Below are 25,757 nucleotides of genomic sequence, written 5' to 3' on the forward strand. Positions count from 1 at the left end.
TATTGTTTTCTAATATATATTAAAACAAACACATAGTCTCCCACTCTATGCAGATTTGGTTACAATTAATTGATAAATTAAAATGTCGGTCTGGTTGGCCGAGTGAGTGGTTAGCGTATTCGCTCTCCAGCCAAAAGAATGTGAGTTCAAATCTCATCGTGGGCATGGATGTTTCTGGTTGTCTGTGAAAATACTAGTGGTGGGTAGTAGATGACATTGGTATAGTTGTAGTTGATGGATTTGAGTGGTGAAGACGGAGAGCTATGGAGTAGGTGCCCTCCCTCGATGAGTCTTTGGACTCCCTGGAGATGTCATGTAATAATAATAATGATGATGATGATGATGATAAAAATATTCAAAGTTATCCTACAATTAATTGCACTGCACCAATTAAGATGAACACTGATGCGCTATGCACTCTTAAAACTTTCATACATCGATAAAAATGCAATCATATATGGTCAAATTGATGTGAATTTTAGTGCAGGTTGCATAAAATACACAACAGCACACCCAACTGAAATGGATAAACAACACCACTGATGTAACAAACAACAAACAACACTATATATGTAACAGAGGGAACAAGAGGTTCAAGAGTTTTGGATTGGTCATAGAATGAGAAGAGCTGATAATAACTGAGATGATATCTCTCTCTCCCCAGTTGGAGACAGTGACCTTGTGTTTTGACCTAGAAGATGTGGAATTACAGTGGTATCTTGCTAATCTGAACCTCTTTAGTCTGAACCCTCCAGTAATCGGAACTGTGGTTTGAAAGAAAAAAAGTTTTATTTATTACGTATTATTTATTATTTAATAATTATTATTTTAACTATTATTATTTATTTGATTATCATTACAGCACAGTATAACTACAGTGATACACAAAAAGAGGAAATTCAAAACGTGCATAATTTGGTTAAAAATATAAATCCAAATGTTGAAATTTCACAAGCAGATGTCATGGAATAGATTACAAGTAGAACCGAAAGTGAATTCAGAATCAAATCAGATGCTGAAATTATAAATATGATGCTGCAGAATGAATTAGAAGACGATGATGACGATAAAGAATTTGAAAAAAAAAAGTGAAACATGAAGAGGCAGTTGACAGTTTTAATATGCGTATAGAATGGGCTGAGCAGAATGATGCGCCATTCCACAAAATTTTATTGCTAATGCAGCTCCGAGAAGAAGCATTCGAAAAAAAAGTTTAGCTTACAGGAAGCAAAAGAAAATCAGTGACTTTTTTATAAAGAAATAAAAACTTGGCAAATCCTATAAGTAAAAATGACCTCGCTTATTGCTTCTGCCTGGTATCTCCACCTCTGGGCCTGGCTCCCAGAGGTGGAGATACCAGGCAGATACTAGTTTCGACCTTTATCAGAATAAAGGTCGAAACTAGTCTGGGTAGTGGCCAATCGCTTAATGCATAACATTATACATATCCGCAAGGAGATGTGTTTTGCATGATGGGAGATACTGGGATAGGAGTGTTGTCAGCTTGGTCCACCTTTGCTAAGTTGCCCGATGTTGTACTACCTTACCCCAGTAAGGTAGTACAACACCATATTCAGTCCTGAAGATATTTTCAGCCGCAAACTTTGTTTGCTCACACTTGGATAAAGGATTAAACTAAATTTATTATAAATAAAAACACTTTTTGTGTTATTTTGTGAAACTTTTTTTGTGTTGTGTACAAGAAAGTGATATTTTTTACGCAAATTAAGTTATGTACTGAACTATGCAATTTTATTAAATCAGAATCCTCAACGATACAGGTACATACAAACTAATTTTTTTACTAAAATAAAGTTTTACATTACAATACAGTAGCTTTTTTTCTATCAGTAACTTCATTTATTTACAGAATTAAATTGATGTACCATTAGAATCTGATTATTGTGCAATAACAACACTAGTTGTTATTGTATCTTGGGGGAAAATTCGCTAATCCGAACTTTTCCCTAATCCGAATGAGCACAGTTTTTATTAGTTCGGATTAGCAAGGTACCGCTGTATGTGGAATTGTAAGGCAAGTGATTATAATAGTCTTAAATATCAACTTGGAGCAGTTCCATGGAGAGCAGAATTGGAAGGCCAGGATATCATTAGTGCTTGGGAAATTGTGAACGAATATTTGTTAGCAGTAATAGTAAGCTGTATTACATGAGTGAAGAAGAGGACACAATTTGGTGTAAAATGGATGTCAAACAATATCAAACAGGAACTACAGATTAAAAAGAGGTTATGGAAGAGATATAAGGAGAGGGGTGGAGATCAGATGCATGAAGAATATAAGACTCGGGCCAGGAGAGTGACTAGTATGGTAAAGAAGGCAAAACCGGAATATGAGAAGAGAGTGGCACTAAGATCCAAAGAAAATTCTAGAGAATTATTTAGCTATATGGCCAGTAGGAGGAGAAATGATTGTTGTGGAAGAATGACATTGTGGGATATAAATGGGAACAGAGTGACCGCTGCAGAGGACATAGTGGAGTTGTTCAATTAACACTTTATTGGATATAATAAATTTAGTTTAATCCTTTATCCAAGTGTGAGCAAACAAAGTTTGCACCTGAAAGTATCTTCAGGACTGGGTTAAGGTGGTACATACCAGAGTATGTTTAATGCAGTAGGTGGTACATACTTTTAACACTTTATTGGAGTATTTCAACCTGGAGAAGTAAGTTTTAATACTAGACAGATAGGACAGGTTTGAGGTTTAGAGGTGCAAGAGGAGAGTGTGTTTCAAATACTGATTACTCTGAATGTCAATAAAGCTGTGGGACTAGATGGTATTTCACCACAGCTTTTGAGAGAAAGTGCTAAAGAACTAACAGTTCTGCCAACCTGGATTTTCAACGAAAGTCTGGCTATGGGAAAGGTACCTAAGGAATGAAAGGAAGATAAGATAGTGCCATTGTATAAGGGTGGTAGCAGACTTGAAGTGTCTAATTATAGACCACTTTGTGTTTTATCAGTAGTTGTTAAGATCTTGGAGAAATTAGTGAGGGACCATACACAGCATTGGGCAGATGAGGATAATATTATCTGTGAGAGTTAGCATGGATTTGTTAAGGGGTGCTCTTCCTTTAGTAATATGACTGCCTTTTATAATAAACGGACAAGAGTAGTTGATGAGGAAAAGGCATACTGCCATTTTTTTGGATTTTGCAAAGGCATTTGACAGGGTGCCAAATGATAAGCTGATATTTAAGATTGCAGCACATGGGTTTAGATGTCAGGTTAGTCAACTGGATTCAGGATTGGCTCAGAGAATTGTGTATGGTGGGGCAACATCAAAGTGACAGAAGGTTACAATTCAAATCCTGCATGAGGATTTGAATAAACTAGACAGATGGACAAATGATTGGGGGAGGGGGTTTCAGTTTAATGCAGCAAAATGTAAGGTCTAGGGAAACATCAATGGGACACTGCATACTCTATGGGAGGAGTTATACTGGAAGAAGTAGGGGAGACAAGAGATCTGGGGTTGATGATTGATAGAAACCTGAAATTTAGGGGACATATTGCAAAGGTAGTGAAGGTAACACAGAGAATTGCTGCAATAATGAGAAGTACACTGACCTGCAGAGATAAAACAGTTATCATTCCGTTGTATAAGACCCTGATCAGACCTTAGTTAGACCATTTGGTCCCCAGGATCAAAAGGAGGCAGTAATCTCCTTTAGCTTATGGCTTATTACTGGGCAGAAAGGAATATTAGAAAGTATACCCAATACACAATTCATTTGTGAAATTGCCAGCAGCAGTAACATTCAGGGTAAAAAAAAGGAAAGTTCGTGAGACGAAGAAAAGTTGGAGTCTTTGCTTTTCGAGCAGCTCTTGTTCTACCAATGAGGAGAGAAATCTTTCTAGCTCTGAAGATAGTGATTCTGCCTGTAGTTTAAATATGTCTTCGTGCAGAAAATGGGTGCGCCACTGAACGTACACCAGCATGTCCACGGTTTCCATTCATAGGTAAGCCAGGAATCACTGAAGACTTTGAATCCAGCAACATTTTAGACTCTTTCCATCTATTTCTGGACGATGATAATCTTTCCTTCATAATGGAACAGACTAACCTTTATGCTTGCCAACAACATCAGCAAGTTGAATACAGTCTGCATTCTCGCAGTAAACTTTGGAGCCCAATAGATATTAATATGTTGTTACATTTATAGCACTCTTGATTGTGCAAGGCATCATGAAAAAGCCCACTCTCGAAATGTATTGGTCTACAGACTGGATTCTGAACCCAATGTTTTGTGATGTTATGACTGAAAAACAATTCAGTCTCATCATGAAGTATTCGCATTTTCAGAATAATGAGGAATATGATCAGGCAACACATCATTGCCCAGTCCTCAACAAAATTTATGATTTTCATCAGAAAATCCATCAGAAATGTAGATCACTATACATTCCTGAGAGAGAGACTTGAGCATCGATGAAAGTCTTATGCCATTCAAAGGTAGGCTGAAATGTAAGCAGTATATTCCCCAAAAGAAAGCAAAGTATGGAGTAAAATATTTTATGCTTTTGTGAATCTGAAAATGGATATCTTTGGGATTTCAAACCTTATATGGGAAAGCAGACTGTAATCGAGCATGATAAATATTCGGATCTCCCCTTGTCGATGCATGCAGTAATGCAGTTACTAGACCCTTGACTGGGTAAAGGTCATTGCATTACAATGAATAATTACTACACGTGTCCTGAACTCACTGATTTGCTTTTACAGCATCATACAGATAGTCATGGCACTGTAAATGCAAAATAAAAAGGTGAGATATGCCTCCAGATCTGCCATCAGGAAAACTATCGAAGAGGGAAATCCGAGCTTATCAGCGAGGAAAAGTCTTTGTGCTACGTCGGAAAGACAAAAAAGATGTTTTTCTGCTGTCTTCCCTGCACAATCCATCAAAGAAATCCATGGAGAAGCATGGTTTCACGAAAGAAAAACCCATTGCTGTGTGTGCATACAACAACACTATGGGTGGAGTCGACAGATGTAATCAGCAGTTATCATTTTACCTTGTAATGAGGAAACAGCATAAAAAATATTACAAAAAAAGTATTTGGACATATATTGGATTTTGTTATTTGGAACATATTTCAGTTTTTAGTGAAAATGGCAAATTATATTTGGAAATAGACAACAGAATAAATAAGTGAATTTGGTATGGTCTGTAGCCAGCTGAATAAATTTGTATGGAATAAGAGAAAACTGTTTGTCTATCATAACATATCTAGATTACTGAATAGAAATCGCAAAAGTATTGCTACATGCATATGCTCCTTCTTCAGCAAGCAGGAAAGCAAGCAATCCTTCGAGACTTCTGAGGTTGAACGCTGCTACCTCCAACCATTATCCTGAGAATCTACCAGCCACAGCTAATAAAAAGAAACTCAATGCAAATGCTATGTATGCAAAAAAAAAAAAGAATATCAGAAGGGAGACAACAATCTGGTGCCCTGAATGTAAAACTGCTTTGTGTGTTTATCCTTGCTTTAGGGTATTCCATACTGTTCAAGATTTTTAAATTCTGAACAGTACGAAAACAAAAATGTTTGTTTTCAGGATCATCAAAACAGTTCTTTTCGGGACTACAAATATTGACAGAGAGAGATGCCTGATTGTACTGTTTCCATTTCATCTTGAAGGAGAATTTTTTTAAGTTATTTTTATAACACAATGATACATTGTTCTTTCGAAATGTCTAATAGTATATTTACAAAGGAATAAAATATCAGTAAAAAGGCAGGTGCCCTTCTCCCTTGTTTAGGGTGTTCCATACTGTTCAACATCTATAAATTTTGAATAGTAAAATCAAAAATGTTTCTTTTCAGGGCCATCAAAACAGTCCTTTTCAGGACTACAAATATTGATCAAGAGATGCCTATCTGTATTATTTCCATTTCATCTTTCAAGTAAATTATTTCACTAAAAAAAGGAAAAATATAAATAATAAAATAAAATAAATAATTAAAATCTATAAATAATAACATGAACATTTTCCCATTGCCAACACACTACTACATGCAGCATTGATGTGATATAAGTTCTAAATTTCTTGTGTGGGAAATACCTTAATTATATTCCAAACAATAAATTCTGAATAGTAGGGTAAATCATTCATTGAGATGTTAATTTTTGAAACATTCTGTGTACCACAATCTTGCCTAATGCAAACGTTTTTCAAATATGCCTATTATAAGATTGTTTTCTGTAATTAAGAATACAGTTTGCCAAAATTTTGTCTATTAAATTTTCATAGCAGTGTGTGCTACAGATTAGAAATTTCCAAAGTAGCAAGAATAATATTTTTTTTTATTAGAAAACAGCAAAGTTTGATAACAGAAATTTGCACTACAATAAAGTTCAACAGATTGAACAATATCATTGCCTTATTGCTTTTCTCTTGTGGGAGGAAAACTGTAAAATATCACCCGTATAATTATAGCAGATTTTCTTATTGGCAAAAATGGTAAGAAAATAATCATTTGCACTTTCATTTCAAAACACAAAGAAAGAACATTGTAAATTCACCCAATGAAAAAGAAAATACTACATATTTTTCTTCTGTTATTATCTGATTTTTTCTTGTAGTTCAATACAAGAGTGCAAAAATATTGATTTTTGCACTCTTTGCACACAATTGATTACATTACATAGCTGATAAAAAAATCATGCCAGAAAAAATATTTATGTAAGAGTTCTAACATCAGCGGATATAACGACATTTTCTTCTAGTTTAGATATGCAACCTTATTGAAGAAGATAAACTTTTGCTACTATTTTACACTAAACTGCATGAGAATGTTCCCAAAGTGATTTACATTTGTAACAATTGCTGCAGATTGAACAGGTCTCTAACTCCCCCCTACCCCCAACCCAAAAAATAAATGATTATGTAAAAAATATGTGCCTTTTCTCTTAAAAAAAGTCAAGTCCTTTTTTTCAAGATAATTGTATCAAAGAATTTAGAATTTTTTGATAATAAAAGTGAAACTGATCACTATAAATAAAGAAATCATTTTTGGCATAAATACTGCATCAGCTTGTAAAAGAAATGTCAGTTTTTCTGTGTTAGCATGTCTGAACAACTGAAAACGAAACAAGACATTCTTGCTTGAGGCAATTTAGTGTGACTTCTTGGAATCTTTCTCTCTTGTTTCTCAAAAGCAGTAACAGTAATTGAAGACTTTAGCTTTTCCTCCAGCTAACAAGATTATTGTCGAGTATTTCTAAGACGTATTTCAGAAATAGCAACTAGCAGCATTAGAAGTAGTAATATTTAGATTTTTTTTAAAAGAAGCAAAAATAATACAACTGAACTTTCTTTTGTGTAGTATGTATAAACAGTTTTACATAAAGAAAATATAGCATAGTATTTCTAAATCTTAGAATAATTTCAGCAGACTGCTGAACACCTGATTTCAGATGCAAAGAGTACAGAATTAGAAGCTTCAAATATACAACAATATTATTGCTTTATTTTTTTGTCAAAACGGTAAACTGAAATAAGAGATTTAAAATACCATCTGAAAGCTTTCAAACCAGTAGAAATTTAAAGTAGTTATGTAACTGAGTTCCAGAAGAGGAGAGGAGGGGGGAGGGGGGAGTTGCAGTAAAAAATCTTAAAAATGAGCATAAACTTCGAATCATTCCATACAGGATATCCTTCTTATTATATTTTCAACATATCTACAATGGTTAAGCACTGGATATTATAATAATGTGCATCCTACAAAAAAAAAAAAAAAAAAAAAAAAAAACTGTTGCAATTTTAAGCCAAAGAAGACGAAGAAAATTTGATAAAATACCATTGGATATAAATTTTTGATACTAAAAAACACACAATCGGAAACCGAGTAATGCAGTTTATAATCATTTATTGTTCATTAAAAAAAAAAAAAAAAAAGTTCCTAAAATTTAAATGTGACGATCCACATAAAATATTTATTTCACTAAATGTTATTTAAAAATATAAATATCTGACAAAATATTTTAAATGAAACAAACATTAGAAAATTTGCAAAAAATTGTCAGTAAAGTGAAGGAAATTTACTATTAGTAAAATATATTCATTGCAAAAGTTGATCTGTGATCATTTCATGATTCGTTATTTATTTTGTCAGATCTGAAACTCATTGTTAGTTTTGGAAAGAGACACAATAAATAAATTGTGCAGCAAAAAAAAAAAAATGAACAAATATCCTAGTAAGTAAATTAAATTCCAAGTAACACAGTATATGTAAAGACAAGTCACAAAAGTTTTCCACCAGAGTTAATCCACTAATGGCTCTAAAATCGGCATTAACGGCGGAGAGGGTAAATACTTGATAAAAGGTAGTATGCCAATGAAGTTTTGATTCATGAAAAATTCTGGGGTAGTCTGTCTATTTCATCTACCTCAGCCAGTAGGAGGGTTAAGACAAAAGAAAGATATTGGAATAGATTGGAATGATGAGATAGCATCCAGGAATAAAGTAAATGAATGTTTTTCAGTGTTTGAAGAATAACTACCTCAGACAGTATGTAACAGAAGGCACATGAGGATCTTGGATTTGATCATCTCATCAGAGGATGTCATTACAAATGAGGTGTCAAATTTCCTTTCCAGTTGGTGAGAATAACCATGAAGTGATTACCTGGGTGGTTGCAAGCAATTTGAAGACTTCTGTAAGGAAAGTGTATGTGTGAAACTACAAGGCTGGTGATTATAAGAAGCTCTGGTGGTGGTGGTGGTGGAGAGGATTCAGAGATTAGTGAACAAGTTGGTGAAAGGTCTGTAAAATGCTCAGTATGAGATTATATTGAAGGCATGTGGCTTGCAAAGTAGTTTGAAGGTGTGTGTGTGTGTGTGTGGTTGACAGTAATGGAAAGAGAGGACATGATAGAAACTTAAAAGGTACTAAAGGGATTCTATAAGACTGACACAAAAGAAATTTTTCAATACATGATGAGTAGAAAGAGAACAAGAATCACTCCTGGAAGTTGTGTAACAGTGTGGTTGATAAGGGTGTGCGGATTAGATTTTTTGCTTGGAGAGTGGTGGATGAGTGGAATAGTTGTCAGAGATAGTTGTGAGCCCTGATAGTGAATGAGTTTAAGAAGAGGTATGACAGGTATTGTGTGAATAATGGTTAATAAGGTGATGAGTCTTTTGACTCCATTGAGATATCTGTATAATCATAATAATGATCATATGTAAAATCCATTTTATGTTTAACTGTTTAAATGTATTTCATATGAAAATGCTATGCAAGTAGATGTTATCAGAAAGTCAAAATGATAAGATGAGGGATGAAGAGAAAGACTCTTTAAACACTAAAACTGGATTCTGCAGACAATAATAAAACCATGAGGTACTGCAGCAGCATTGTGTTAAATGTGAATGTGAATAATAAATTCACACCTGCATATTGGGAGCAAAGGCGTACAATGGTTCCACTTGAACAATGCAGAGTACAATAAGGATTTTAAAAAAATACTAAATATAGATAGATATTTTCTTGAATATTTCTTAAAAATAACAGCAAAATTTCATGATAAGAATACATTTTCTCTACAAGATTTAATATTTTAAATGACTGAAGTAACAAACTACTCTGAAAATCTCTTGATTTTTAAGGTGAATGTTTACTCTGATGTTATAAACAACTATAAGAAATATAATTCAACATTACTAAATCATTTTAATTAAAAATTAGACTAACCTTAACTGCTTCAGCAACTTCATCCAATTCGTAATTAGTGTAATTCTCTAATTCTGAATCAAATATATTTGTTGCAATGGTCCATAAGAGGCTGTTATCTTCATTACTTTTGAGGTACTGCAGTAAGGTTTCCAGATGCTTAAGAGAAAACTCACTTGGTGATATATCACCAGAAAAATATGAAAAAAGAGTATTCTGACTTTTTGATAGACTGTCATCAGTGAAATCAGCATCACGTTTATCAATTAGTGTTGATTTTATAGAAGATTCAGGCACTCCAAAAATGAAACTGTACAGCTAGGAAATAAATAAGAGATCATTAAATCTGGAAGATTAGTAGAATGAATATTTATCATGACACTGAGTTACCCAACTTGGCAAACTTTCATTTCTAATTTTTAATCACTAGAATAGTGTAAGGCAAAAACAGTGATCCTTGTTTTTGTCTCTACTCCAACAAACATTTAGATTCAAATTTTATAATAATTTATAAAGAGATCTGACAAAGCTATGCAAACAGTCCTAATTTCTGTGTTCTTATATACATATCACAGTTCTGTTTTGAAAATCCTTGCAATCTAAAGCATTTACAGAGAAAATGAAAGCAACTGCACAGAAAAACTACCACCATTAGTACCTCTTGCCTTCATATTTTTTTGCTTTCTCATCCAGAAAATGTTTAATTGTTTCTGTTTAACTGCTAAAACAGAATGATGTTCATTTTGACATTGCTTTTCTCCTGAACAGCTGCTTTCTCTCTGTTACTTTTATATTAAGTTTTATTCATTGTCCTTCTTGATAACTAAATTAGAGAATTAAGTATGTCATCAATTTACCTAGTCTAGCCATAAATACTGTTACAATTTGAACAGTGCTTAAACCCTTAATCTATCAGTAAATCACTTACAACTTTCGGCATATACAAAACATGTATAACATGCATATAGCAGTACTCAATGTTCGAAATGTCCCCCTTTTACCTTCACATATGTCCAAAGTCTGTGAGGTCACATATCAATGATGGCATGCACTACATCCAACAGAAACACTGCTACTACTCGCTTCAAATCCACCTTCAGTATGGCCATGCTGGGGCATCATTTTTTGCAGGCTACTCTCAAGCTCCAGTCACAATATGAAGCATCCAACAGATTCAGATTGGGACTTCCAGATAGCCAATTAGATGGTGATATGTGGTCAGGCACATTCACCTCCAACCACCATTGTGTGGTTTTCACTTTGAGTGAAAGGGCCATACAACAGGTTCTAGCATGGTGTCTTGATATACACTTCTGTGGAAGTTTTGACTCCCTTTATCATAGAAATGCAGCTTTAATACATCCCCCCAATATCTCACCCCCAACCAAACTATCACTGATGCTGGGGGATGATCTCTGTGAATCCTGAGTGCTATGGCATGTGCTGTGTAATCATCCAAAACATATACCCGATACCTTCTGACAGTTAAACAACTTTTCAATAGTGAAAATCTTTTCATCTATGAAGAGGATATCTCTGTGTCTGTGCGTGCATACTGCCAGAGAAGTGCCTTTGGTTTTATCGCCCTCTTCCACATGAATTGTGGTGTTAGGAATTCCAGCAGAACAACAATAGACTCTCACCCCCAGGTAATCGGTTAGTACATGTGGCATTGTTCTCTGTGAAATGTTCATCTCTTGCAACATCACTTTCTACATTCTCACAGGATTATGGCAGAGGTGTGCCTTCACAAGCTGTTGCTTCCTAACACAGCACAGTCAACCTGTTCTTCGGTGGTCAGTTACATTTTCTGTATCATTATAATGGTGAATAGTTTGATACACAAACATCCTACTGATCCTGATTGTCTTTCGTGTGTTGAAAATAACAGGTGGTTGCATTCCAACCTTGTAAAGTGCTATTACAGCTACACAGTTCCCATAATCTCCCCACTGCATATTAACCCATACAGCTAGATAACTCTCTCTCTCTACTGATAAATATGCAAAATGTTGGCTGTGCAAAGCACCACTAGCAGAACTGGGCCTGTGCAATTCATGGGAGCATACAGAAGTTGTAACACTATTTATGGCAAAACTATGTATATATATATATATTCTTCTTCTCTTCCTTCTGACCCCACATACAAACACAGCAATGATATGCTATAGGTCAGGGGGGGGGGGATCTTTTGTCTATGGGTCAGATATAAAAATATATACATATAACCTAAATAACAGTAACAAAGTACAAAACCTCTGGGCAGGATTATTGACTCTCATCCTTATGAGAGTCAGTAATTTATCTATTCCATTCCTTTCATTTGTTTTCTTCTTTTTTTTAAATAATGATCCCAAAATAGGAGGGATTCTTCAACATGCAGTACACCAGTGCATACAGATATGCAGAAAAGATCTGGAAACCTGAAGAACATATATTTCCAGACAAGAATGAAAAACGTTTCCTCAATTTTCCTCTAAATGATGGAGAAAAAGAGGAAAATGAAATATAAAGAAGGAAAAATCTGGTTCCATGAGTTTGGTGTGGATCTATTAAAAAAGTGATGAATAGTTCTTGTAAGTATATCAACAGATTAGAATAAAATGGGGGGGGGGGAATTTCTCATGCCAATTCTGATTAACAATAGCCATGAAAATAATGTGGAAAATGTATATATCATGGAAAATAATCCTGGGTGAGAGAGAGAAGTAAATTAGTGCGAGAAGGAGCAATGATTTGTTTATCTACTCTATTTTGCTTAGTCAAGATTTTTTTTTAGGAAACTTGAGATCACTCTAGATATGAGAAACAGTATCTCATAGTTGAGATTTCTGATTTATACCAGATATTCAGGGCCACAAATGTTTTCATTTGTGGCCCTGAATATCTGGTATAAATCAGAAATTTTTATTTTGTTTTGTCTGTGTCAAAACAAAAAAGGAAGTTTTTTGAATGATGATGAAGTGCGACTCTCAATATGCATATGCTAATTTTGAAAAGCATGTTAACACCAATAAAAAACAAAATTATCTTCTCTGGACATCTAGATAATATCAAAATTAAGAATGGGAGAAAACAGCTCTCTTTTCTGAGAAATAAGAGAAATTAATATTGCCAGCATATTTTCCATATACAAGTAGTAAAAATCTGTATTAAAATAAAACTACTATTATTACTATTATTAAAATATTTTAATACCACATTTCAGACATTATGAACCTCTGAAAGGAAGTGTGCTTTGCACGGAATAGTAAGACAACTGGTGTGAATATATCACTGATCAGTGTCTCAAATCTTGTCAGAAATGCAAAAGTTCTGAATATTGCATTACTAATTGTGCTTTTAGAACTTTTGCCAAAAAGAGTGGGAACACTGCTACAGCCTATTAAAACAGAATATATCTTGGAGAGAAATAAAGAAGAGTTCTCAGATCTTCCAAATTCAGTCTAGAGAGGGTGCTTTCAAACAAAATATACTTGGTAAAATCACAAAAAGTGAGCAACGATATCAGACAGAAATTAGTCCAAAAATTCCAGAACAGCAGAAGCAACTTTCTTCATCAAATACAGATGGAACAATATTAGTTAAAATTAATAATAATGAATCTAGTATAACAGCTGAACAGATAAAACCAAATGCAAACAAATGAAACTTATACATGGAGAAATTAGAAAAGAGTAAACAGAAAAGCAAGTAAACTATCTGAAAGAATTTAATATCCACAGATCATCAAAAAGAAAGATAAATTAATCAAGAAATTTGAAGATAAACAGAAAAAATTAAAATGCAAACGAAAAAAAATAAAAAATCTAAAAGGAGATGAAATACTAAAAAATTTAAGAATGGAAAAGGTTGTGGATAGTCAAATGAAGATTTCTCAGAGTGAGAAGAGTTTATGGACTGTGAGAAACCATCTCATGCTGATAAAAGGAAAGAAATGCAATGGGGGGGGGGGGGGGAATAATTTTTCTCAATATGATTACCATCTACTCAAAAACAAAATGACTGGCTCCCAAATCAAGAACAGCAGCCATGAAATTGAAATAATGGCAAGCAACTCTAAAAAAACTGGAAAAGAATTTAGAAGAAGCAGGATACACAACTGCTCTTTCACAGATTAAAGACATCATCAGGTTTATCCAAAATCTAGAAATTAAAGACTTACGAGTTACACTTCACTAATCATGTTATCTCTCTTCTGCATTGCTTTATTAAATGCAAGAGAATTTCAAATGCTAGTTAAACAAGCTGTATGGAAACTTATGCTATGCCATAATATCAGGTTTTTGTTTCTCCAAGAAACATTATTCTGCAGATATAAAAACTTGAACAGATAGAAACCCACTTGGGATGCTTTGGAAGGTTTAAAGTCTTGAAGTAGGGGGTTCTTATTTCTGTTTTCCCACCCCTCCTTGGGTCATTCTGTACTATCCAAAGGGATACAGTTTGACAACAGACTGGAAATACCACAAATGTGTTTATAAATGCTAAAGCTCCATCCAATGGAACAACTGATGAAAATTCTTTCAAGAATTGTGGCCATATTTAAATGGTGCCCACTACATTGCAGCTGACAACTTCTCCATACTTCCAGTTTCTCAGACTTTCATATTTTTCCCATTCATGTTTTATTTTATTCTCACTCCTGATATACCACATCACAATTGTTTATCCAGTTTCTCTAGCTCATATTTTATCCTGTAAAGGATGACACCTGATCATGCTATTTTACTCTGTATTGTCACTACATTATCCAAACTACCTTCAGCAAGTTTTTGCATACTCTCTTTCATATGCGCACTATCATTCACTCCTTCCACAGTCTCTACAGCACTTTACATAATTAATATTAGTTACTTCATTCTCCTGCTTTCCACACGACTCGCATTTCTTGCACTTTCATGCCTAAACCATTCACTCTTGGCAACAAGTACATTGAACACAAACTATATCATAAGAAATCCCTCAAGCTAAACTCAGTGAATATAAAATCCTTGCCTGCCATTTTCTATGTATTCATCTATGCCATGAAAAACGCTTTCTGAATATTACGTGTTAAAATTCGCACATGGAGTCAATTTTACAGTCAAAAGTAAGTAAGAATATAATTACTAAGATTACTAATATTCGCTAAAATAAAATACTTATCTGTAAGCCATGTGTAGATACCACTACTATACACTACAGTGCCCTCCATTTAGTGAAGGAGATTAGGGAGGTGCAAGTGATGGGGCACAAAGAGCTCAAATTTAGGGATCCATTGAGAGAACTATGAAGACAACAGAATGGATTATCGATGAGCAGGCCATTAACATGCACAATAAAAAGCTAATGTTCCAATATAAGGCCTTAATTAGGCTGCATTTGGATTTGGAAAGTTTCTCAACAAATCTCAACAAATTTGATTGCAAGAATATGCCCCAAATTTGGGAAGCACTTCTCCTCGGATTTTTTTTTCTTTTTTTTTTCCCCCCCATCTCAGTGGCCAAGATCACCCAGTGTTAGTGACTGAAAGCACAAATCATTGTTCTGTGTTCCCTGATGACGGCAATTTGACTTTGCTGAAATATCAGAAGTATTGATTAAAGGTATTCTAATCAATATTCAGTATATGTAGCAATATCCTCAAAAATAAGTGTCATGAACAGCCGACGTAAGTCTTTCTAAGAGAAGCGCTAGCGATTCTTCCATTCATGGGAATGGAAGAACTACCCCAAGCTGAATTTTATGATTATTATAATCACCTGCCTTATAATTCCAAATAAATTCCGTTCTTCTTGACACCTTCACATGCCTGCCAACCCCAACCCCAAGTCAAGACCACATGGTCACTTTCTCCAACTGAACATTTTGGTTATAATCAGGTCCTCTGATGTCAGGATCAAATCCAAAACTCTTGAGCCTCTTGTTTCTTCTATTATGTTGGCTAAGGCATTTGTCCCTCAAGAATTCCAGAAATTCCATTCCTTTACTTTTTTTTATTATTTTTTTTAATGTGGTTACCATCCATGAAAAGTTATTATTAAACCTATAGTATATTTGTACTGTGGGTGGGCAAGGATTTTTTTCCCTCCATTTTTGTCAATTTTTCATATATTTTTTTTTCTATTTTATTTTTATATGGTCTGGAAACCCTGCACCAAAGACCAAGCATGGAACCTTTTCAGCCACTTCAGGCCTCCAATAAGTGGGGAGATGGTCTCACACCAGATGATGAAATTCATCTTCCAACTAAAGACCATTAGGAATTATAGACACGTTAACACAAGAATATTTTAATGTTTGCCAAATATTTCAGTCTGAAACTAACTGACTATCCTCAGTGGCTACATAGGAACAGTTTTTTACAAGGTGGAACACCAACAATTGATCATAAAAGTAGAGTGAGCCGTGTGATGTTACATTGCTAAGCATTAAAGAGGGGAAAATTTCATCAGAGTGATGAATAAATTATAGGTATTAATTCACAATTTCATATAACAATCTTAATTTATAAATTCAATTAAAGATAACATTAGACTAATGTAAGAACTAAAGGTCTCAATAAAAAAATAAAATAAAAAAATTTAATGTGTTATCCAGATTAAACTTTCCCATGTTTTTGATAAGGATATACAGTTATTTCGATTCAAGTTAGGGCATTGAAGTAAGGCCTCAGCACTCTTTTTGAATAGGTGTTCAAATTTATAGCGACATCTGTGTAAAAGGCGAGTCTTGGACCAGAAGATGTTGTGGCTCGTCTCTATCCCATGCTGCGCCAATCCAGACTTATCAGATTTGTTGTGAAGAATGTATGATTGAAGTTCTTGTATTCTTTTTTTCTATAGAGCATTCTGTTTGTTCAAAGTAAGACAGAATGCAGTTACAAAGAACTTGATATACACCAGGTAGAGACATAGTTGAGCGATTATCTTTAGAAGAGGGGAAATAGGTGGATATTTTGTTAATAGGGATATAAGGCTACAAGTGGCTGTTAAATCATATTTCTTCAGAATTCTTGAAATTGGCTCTGAAATCCTGGAAACATATGGAATTGGAACTCCACGTATTGATTCTTTGTTGTTCGGATTGGATTGTAGGAATCGAACAAATGTTGTGTACTTCTTTTCGGAGAAGCCATTTAATTTCATATGATGTTTGACAGTTGAAAGAGATGATGTCTCTACCTGGTGTATATCAAGTTCCTTGTAACTGCAATCTGTCGTACTTTGGACAAACAGGATGCTCTATAGAAAAAACAGTACAAAAACATCAATCATACATTCTTCACAACAAATCTGATAAGTCTGGATTGGTGCAGCATGGGATAGAGACAAGCCACAACATCCTCTGGTCCAAGACTTGCCTTCTACACAGATGTCGCTATAAATTCAAACGCCTATTCAAAGAGAGTGCTGAGACCTTACTTCAATACTCTAACTTGAATCGAAATGACTATATCCTTTTCAAAAATATGGGAAAGTTTAATCTGGATAACGCATTAATTTTTTTTTTTTTTTAAATTGAGACTTTTAATTCTTACATTAGTCTAATGTTATCTTTAACTGAATTTATAAATTAAGATTGTTATATTAAATTGTGAATTAATACCTATAATTTATTCATCATTCTGATGAAATTTTCCTCTCTTTAATGCTTAGCAATGTAACAGCTCACTCTACTTTTGAATGATCAATTGTTGGTATTCCATCTTGTAAAAAACTGTTCTTATGTAGCAACTGAGGATAGTCAGTTTCAGACCGAAATATTTGGCAAACATTAAAATATTCTTGTGTTAACATGTCTATAATTCCTAATTTTAATGTCACAAGTGTCTCTCAAAAGAAAAAACCTAAAGACCATCACAAACATCCATGCCCATGGCAAGATTCAAACCTGTTGGTTGGAGAGTGGGTATGCTAACCACTCGGCCAACCAGGCCACCAACTACTACTACATGCTTTTTCCTCTTCCCAATTTATGCTGCTATAGCTAAAATCTCCTGTAATGATAACATGTTTAGTGTTTTGCTCTTCAAACTCTGTACTCCCTGACCTATAATAACATCCCACTAAATATCCTGTCCGGCCCAACCTCACCTCACACCATATTCTCTCAAAACCATTAGGGTCATTTCCCTCCAAATCCTCCACTCTGAGAGGACATAACTTATCATTACCAATACTTGACAAACATGTTTGCCTTTCTTATCCTGCTAAAATACACCATACCCTATATTTCTACTCCTGTCAGTACATCATGTTCATTCAACCATGTTTCACTGATTCAAAAATCTTTGGACCCAGATGAGGCCATTAATGCCACTAATTCATCTCCTTTATGACTGATACCCTGGGCATGGTATAAAGAAACATCAATGAATTGTCCGTTTTTCTAAACCTATTATCATTCTCTCCAGACTCCATTTCAGTCCGCATAACACCATACATTCCTCCATCTTCATCCACCCTGACAACTCTGGTTTCCCTGCACTAATACTCTCAGCTGCCCTGAGAACAACATTCTCTCCATTTGATGAAACCATCCATATGTTTGATGAATGGCTATGTCAGTTATAGTATATATACTATATAGACTTCACTTGCATAAAAATCAAATCATTTATGCTATGCACAACATTTTTAAAAGCACATTTTATATATATAATAAAATTTAAATAAGAAAACATTACTTTTGAGATACTATGTATACCATGAAGATAGTTCACAAATTTTTACACAAAAATTCTACTCAAAAAACTTGTAATTGGCATGATTACAAAAATTGCAAAGCAACAATAGCACTCCAAAAACTAAAACCACTATAGACAGATAACAAGCTTACAATTACAAATGGATTATGCCTTACTGACACTCTAGTTAAGTCAGTACATCATGGGAAAAGCTGTTCCAGAGGACAGAGGTGGATGGAATAAATGCAGAAGAGAAGCAGGCTTAATGAGTTTGTAGTTGTACTGTAAAGGGATATTGGACAGCTGCTGCTCTTGTTTTAACAGGCCTGACAGCAAGTGGAGGAATGATGTTTGCAAATTCACTGAAGCAGTAACCATACAAGTACCTGTAGAAGAGACACAGAACTGAAACACTGCATTTGTGGGATAGAGGTTGAAATGAGCCTGTGAGGGAAGGGTCATCTATGAGCAGAATTGCTCTCCTCTAGACAGTATCAAGAATTTTTAAGGTTTTAGGTGTACTACCCCAAATGTGTGAACAGTATTCTAAAGATGGGTGGTTTGGGATTGATTTGCCGGCCTGGTTGGCTGGGTGGTTAGTGTATCCGCTCTCCAGCCAAAAGGCTGCGGGTTTGAATCCAAGTGTGGGCATGGATGTTTGTGATTGTCTGTGAAAATACTAATGGTGGTGGTCGGCAGTAGATGGCATTGGTGTAGATGATGAAGGTAGTTGCAGTTGGTGGAGATGGAGTTGTAGAGTAGGTGCCCTCCCTCGATGAGTCTTTAGACTACTTGTAGGTGTCATGTAATAATAATAATAATGATATAGGGTCATCACTAACTGGGTGAGTGTAAAATAGCTTCTTGAGTAGAAAAGAATCCCTTGTTTTTAAGAAGCTGAGGAAGCTTTTGATGTGATGTTTCGTGCAAAGCAAGGGTGGAGGTTAATGTCAGTCCAATGAAAGAGGGAGAAATCATTCTGTCTTGTGAAAGTGAAGTGTGTATTACTGAGGATGAGGAAAGATGAACTGGGATCCCTTTTTGTGAGAGAAAAGTTAGGACTGCCTTTTGGTGGCATTGAAGGTAACTAGGTTATACCTTGCCCCACTGAAGGATGGTATGGAGATTAGTGTTTAAAGCACTGGTTGCAGATGATTTTGATGTAAGAGATGTCTCAGAACTACATGTTTTGTCAAAGGAGTGGGATGAGTGGAGAGTGCCATCATCAGCAAAGCTATGAATAGGATTTGTAGTGACTGAGAGTAGATCATTTATGTATAAGAGAAAGAGGGCAGGTAAGAAAACAGAGCCCTGAGGAACTCCTATATTGTTGGCAAAGCTCAAAGAGAGGGTGCTGTCCACTATGACACTCAGTAAATGATCAGAGAGAGAAAGCTAGTTATTCAGTTACAGAGGGTGACAAGTAGACCGAAGGAAGGCAGTTTGCAAAGCAGGCCTTGATGCCAAACACAATCAAAAGCCTTGAAAAATATCAAGGGAAACAGTACACCTTTCTCCAAACCTTTTCATGGCACATGTCCAAAGGCAGTGATGTAGGCTAAGATATCAGCAGTGGATCTGAATTGACAGAATCATTACTGATGGTCACTTATTAGTTATCGAGCTTCTAAATAGTGAAGACTTTGACTATTGATAACTTTCACCATTGTTTTGGAGAGGTCTGAGATGTTGGAAATTGGTCAGCAGTTTGACACTAGGCTTTTGTCTCCCTTTTTTGGAATGGGTTGGATATATGTTAGTTTCCATGAGATGGAACAAGTGCCAGCTGAGTATAGAAGTTGAAGAAACAATAGGTGTCTCTAGAGCACACTGTTTGAGTACAACAGGAGAGATGCCATCAGGACCATTTGACTTTGTAATGTTCAGGTTGTCTAATCTTCTTCTTATGCCTTTCTGCCAAAAGACCACAAGAGGCATATGGTGCTTAGTTGCTAGAATGGAAAGAGGTGATTTGCCTTCATCATCTATGCAGGAGCTAGAGGAAATCAGTGATGTTAGGTGGTTGGCTTTTTCTTTGGGTGCTGTAACAGTGGTGCCATTTGGATGAGAGAAAGAGGTTGGAGCACAGATGAGTAAAAGTTGCATATGATGGCTTTGGGGAAGGACCAGAAGGCATGGCTATTGTTCGGACAAGAGACAAATTTTGTGCTATTGCCCTTTATGAAGTTGAATTTGGATTTGCTGATAGCTGATTTACATTTATTGTGTACTGCTGCATAGGCTAAGTATGAAAGCTTGGGTTCTTAATGCAAGTCACCTACAGTAAGCTGAGTTTTTTCCTTGTTCAACAGAAGATGTATGACAGCAGTCATACATCTTCTGTTGAACCAGGGCTTGGAAAGTGTATGGGAATGGAATGAGGGATATATGCCACTGTGGTTGATTTCTGTGACTTGTTCAGTGCAAGTATCTGGGCTAGAACAGTGGAAGCAATAGTCGTGGCATGGGCAAGAAAAGTAGTAGTTCCGGATATCATCCTACTTTGTATATTTGTAGTCCTAGAGGACACGAGAATAGGTGTGGTCAGAGGAGGAGGAGCATTCTGTGAGACGAAGCTTGCACAAGATTGTCGTCTGAGTTTCTGAGAGGACAGGTAACCTCTAAGTGTGTCTGGAAGGAGAACTAGCTAAATAAAGGTATTGGGAAAGTGGAGGAGAGGGATTATCTAGACTTTGGTTAGTAGATCATTGTTTATAGCAAAACTCCCATCTGGTAGTGTTGAAGAAGGGGAGCCACAGTTGGAGTTGTGGACATTCGGGTCACCTAGGATGATGACTTTGATGTTTGGATAGCTGGAATGTAGATGGTTAAGTTTCATGGAGAGGAAGGTTAAGAGGTCATGGTGGTTTTCCGAGTTTGGAGACTAATAAATGCAGTAGATGAATGTTACTAAGTGGGGCAAGGAAACCTTCAGCCAGAGGAGGTTGAAAGTGGGGGAATGATTCTAAATTTGGCATTCTCTGGTAGGCAGTGTCAAAGGCACAGGTATCTTTGTGGCAAAATGAATCATGAAGAGTAAAATTTGGGCTTTAAAGATGAATTGTGGTTGATGTAGCTGTAATTTAGGTATCTGTTAAGAGGAGGAGGTCTGGTTTGAATGTCTGTAAGTGATGATGAATATCGTTTATTATTATTATTATTTTGGTAACCTCCATGGAGTTAACAGACTTAATATAGAAGGCCCACTGAAGTGCATTTGGTAATGCATTCCACTCACCAACAACTCTCCATGCAAAACATCTACTCCCCACAACCTTCTTCACCATATCTGTATACGACTTCCATGGATGGCCTCATTAAACTTTAGACCCACTCTAGTGTTATGTTGTAATTTATGCCACAGATGTTTGTAAAATGGATGGGAAATTAATTTTTTAGTAGGGATCCTGGTAAGTTTGAAATATTGTGTTTGGTTTCATTTGTTCGGGGGGAAGCTAGTTGTTGACAAATACCAATGCCAGTTCTTGGACTTATTCCAGGAACTTGAAAAAGAGGCAGACCTAGAATAAAGCGGATAGACAATATAAAAAATTGCATACATGCTTCACTTACAGAAGAAGAGGGTGGATTGAAAATGTCCTAATGTGTGATACATTTTATGAGGTTTTATGGGTGGATGTGCATAAAAAAAACAATAACACAAGGACTTTAGTTAAAACTGTTGTTTCCATCTTCTATACAAACACCTTTTGCTGTATTTTTTTTTTTTTTTTAATTAAGGGGATATTAAATCCCATATTATTTCAAAGCCGAATAAGAAACTCAAAGATCGGAATCAAAGAGTTTCATGCCGAATATAGTAAACTCGAAAAGTAAACTATAACCTCGGTATTATCTAGGTCTACCTACTCGTTGATGAGACCTCAATAAAGGTCAAAACCGGTCTGGATAGTGACCTTCCACCATAATGCATAACATCATACATCTCCTAGGAGATGTGTTTTACATTATGGGAAATACTAAGAATAGTGATCAGAACTTTACCCGCCTTTGCTACAAGTTGCCCTAGTTTGAACTATGTGCTTTAGCTTACGCTACAATCCGCCGAAACTTTTATAGTTTACTATATTCGGCATGAAACTCTTTGATTCTGATCTTTGAGTTTCTTATTCGGCTTTGAAATAATGTGGGATTTAATATCCCCTTAATTTAAATAATGTTACATCGCCGAAGTGAAGCCTATTGGCTCTTTATTTAAGTAACCTTTTACTGTGTTACTAATCTTTTTACTGTGTTCATTTCTACAATTATCCCATATAATCAAAAACATGGACCCTCCATAGCTCAGCTAGTATAGATGAGTCCTATGGTTGCAATGAATTTTTGGTTTAATAAAAGAATCTTTGGTTTTTAAAGAATATTTTTAAAAAAATACTTCACTCTTTAAAATGTTACTTTTTTTCTTTTAAAAGCTCATTTTAAAAAATTTATAACCTGAACCTTTATCAGGTCTATGGTGAGATAGCCAGTTTTATATAGAGGCGAAAGGTTATTCTCCAGGGAACTCAGGTTTATCATTCCTCAAAACAGGGAGACCAGCTCCATGAACATACAGATTCTATAGGAATAAATAATGCATCCCTTAGGGGATGCAGGAGAGGAGTGGCATGCTAGCTGTATTATTCACAGTATCTGTTATTCACCATAACTCCTAACTTGGAAGGAGGTGGAAATTCTACTTTAATAAGGGATGGATGGACTGAAGAAGAAGAAGAATCAAAAACATAAAAATTCATTGTACAAAATCAGCAGTCATCTATTTAACCATTTGTTTATTTACTGATATTATACATAATTTTCAAAAACAAAATGCAGATACTGAGTAAAAACTGCTTCTGTTAAATATTCAAGTATTAGCAGAGAAAAATTAATCAAAAATATGATATGAATAGTGTATTAAAGGATTACCTTTTGCATATCGACAGATGAATTTAGGAAAGTTTCCAGTGAGTCTCTTGACAGTGATAAATTTTGCACCATAAAATCTTCAAGTTCAGTTCTGTTATCTAAAAATGATCCTATATGTGTTCCTTCTGAAACAAAATAAAATTATAAAACTATAATAAACATATGTGAAATATACCAAAATACAGTATAAAAATCATTACTCTCTATGCTAACACATATTGGAGACAGTAAAAAAGGCATATGATTTAAAGCAAACAGCAAATCATTAATTTTCTCACTGCTTTTCCTAAATCTCTGGGGGAAAACACCATTTTCTAATAGGTACCTGTGAGGATTATTATTATTATGATTAACATCTGACATGCATGGAATCAGAGACTCATCGTGGGGAGAAGGATACACACTAGTGCACACAATGCTCATCCAACCATGCTTTAAACTGATTCAATGTATCCACATTCACAACACGCTCAGGCAATGCATTCCACTCACCAGCCACACTCCATGCAAAGAACCTTCTCCTCACTCCTCTGCTCACACTCTCCTTACATAGTTTCTAGCGATGGCCTCTTGTTCTATCTCCCCCCTCTCCCATCTATGAAAAATCTCTTCCATGTCAACCTGATAACAACCCCTGAATAGCTTATATGTCTCAATCATATTCACCAACCCTCTTCCTATTCATGAGGCTTTGAAACTTACATTCTCTCAATCTGTCCTACTCCACATTCCAGAGACCACTTTTTCACACCTTTATGAATCTTCTATAGATCCTTTCCAATATATTCTTGTCACCAAGAAAACCCGGCAACCAAACCTGTGCATGATAATTCATATGAAGCCTGATCAAAGCCTTATACAATGGCATCATAACCTCTTGATTTCTGCATGTCAGGGTTCTCCGTACCATTGCCATTATCTGATGTGACATCTTCACAACTTGTGCAATTTGGCTCCTGAATTTTAAGTCCTTGTCCTGAATTTCAGGACAAGGACCTGAAACCTTTCTTTTTTTTTTCTGCAATAATGAATGAGTTATATAACTGCTTACTATATTACAGTTATTATCTTTGTAATTTTATTTGAGTCACAAAGATAATAACTGTTTCTTTCTGAACTCTAATAGTGTACTCTGCTGTTTATGCACCTATGACCAAGACACAAGAAAGTAAACACATGCTATGTGACTTGTTTTAATTTTTTTTTCACTGATCTTCTCTCTCTCTCTCTCATGATAACCCTATAACAAGGGAATAGATATACAGGAATTGATGCATTATATTTTTCTGTACATGTGCCAACCATTACTAACCATATATCAGAATTCTATTCATTAAATGTAAGATTAGCTTGACTCCCAGTGACAGTATAAAACTAAAATGAATAAATAAATAAACAAAAGTAAAATGATTGTGAAGTAAGAAACTACAAATGTATATTCACTAGTAGTTTTTTCTTGGGCATTCTTAATTAACTTAATTGTGTTAAGTTACTTAAGAATAATTAACTTAACATAGTTAATTATTCTTAGCTGTGTTAAGAATAATTACTTGATATTATGACCTTTTTTTTCTTGACCACTAGTATTAATAAATTAAAGACTTAATTCGTTATGTTACTCAAGTAAATAATTGTTTAATATCCGACATGTTTCACTGACTAATATCTGTCACTGAAAATTACAACAAATATCTCAACAAATAAAACGTTGTACTTGTGACACGCGTATTGTATCATACACAGTGATAACTTTATATAATTTTTAGAACTGTCAGTTAGTTTCCTGGTTTTTGTTACTTTCCATTGCTTACCAGTGTATCCCTGAAAATGCTGACAGATATTAGTTAATGAAACATGTCGGATATTAAACAATTATTTACTTGACTAACATACCGAATTAAGTCTTTGATTTATTAATAATTACTTTAATTTCCCAACGTTTCAACCTTTATATGAAGGTCACCATCTGGAGTGCATATATATACACTGCTTGGAAAGAAGTCAACAGACACTCCCATGGGCAAGATGCAAGTCATGTTACATGCTTGTAACCATATAAACTGGAGAAATATGATGCTCTCAAGTCAGTGCAACTGTGTCTGGGTGAAATGGCTGTGAGAAGGAAATTGCCTGAGTTTGAAAGAGGAATTGTGATAGGATGCCATGTTATAGGCCTATCTGTTCAGCAAATTGTTGAGAAATTTGGCCATCCCAGGTCAAGAATCAGTGATATCATACTGAGATGGCACTGGAAATCAACTGAAAGTGCCACCTGCAGTGAACAACCCATCATACTCGACGAATGTGACTGTAGGGGTGCTAAGAAAGATAATATATATAAACTGCCATTCATCAGCCAACACTCTGAATGCGTAGCTCTGGGTATTGACTGCAACACAAATATGCACAAAAACAGAACCGAGGCTCACAACATTGGTTTCCATGATAG

General features: G+C 35.2%; 1 protein-coding gene across 2 annotated transcripts in view; it reads right to left on the reverse strand.

The window, feature by feature from the left end:
- LOC150103869 (ATP-binding cassette sub-family A member 2-like) overlaps positions 1-25,757 on the reverse strand; it is a 975,482-nt gene that overhangs the window by 899,658 nt on the left and 50,067 nt on the right. For both annotated transcript variants that reach the window (XM_090397162.1, XM_090397161.1), the window contains exons 3-4: positions 23,309-23,433; positions 9,730-10,026 (exon numbers count right to left, since the gene is read on the reverse strand). In XM_090397162.1, coding sequence (XP_090253288.1) covers positions 9,730-10,026; positions 23,309-23,433 — 422 coding nt within the window. The remainder of the gene's footprint in view (positions 1-9,729; positions 10,027-23,308; positions 23,434-25,757) is intronic.

Source organism: Typopeltis vanoorti, chromosome 8 (genome assembly GCF_054136105.1).
Source record: "Typopeltis vanoorti isolate ZY-2024b chromosome 8, IOZ_Tvanoo_1.0, whole genome shotgun sequence".
NCBI classification, from domain to species: Eukaryota; Metazoa; Arthropoda; class Arachnida; order Uropygi; family Thelyphonidae; genus Typopeltis; species Typopeltis vanoorti.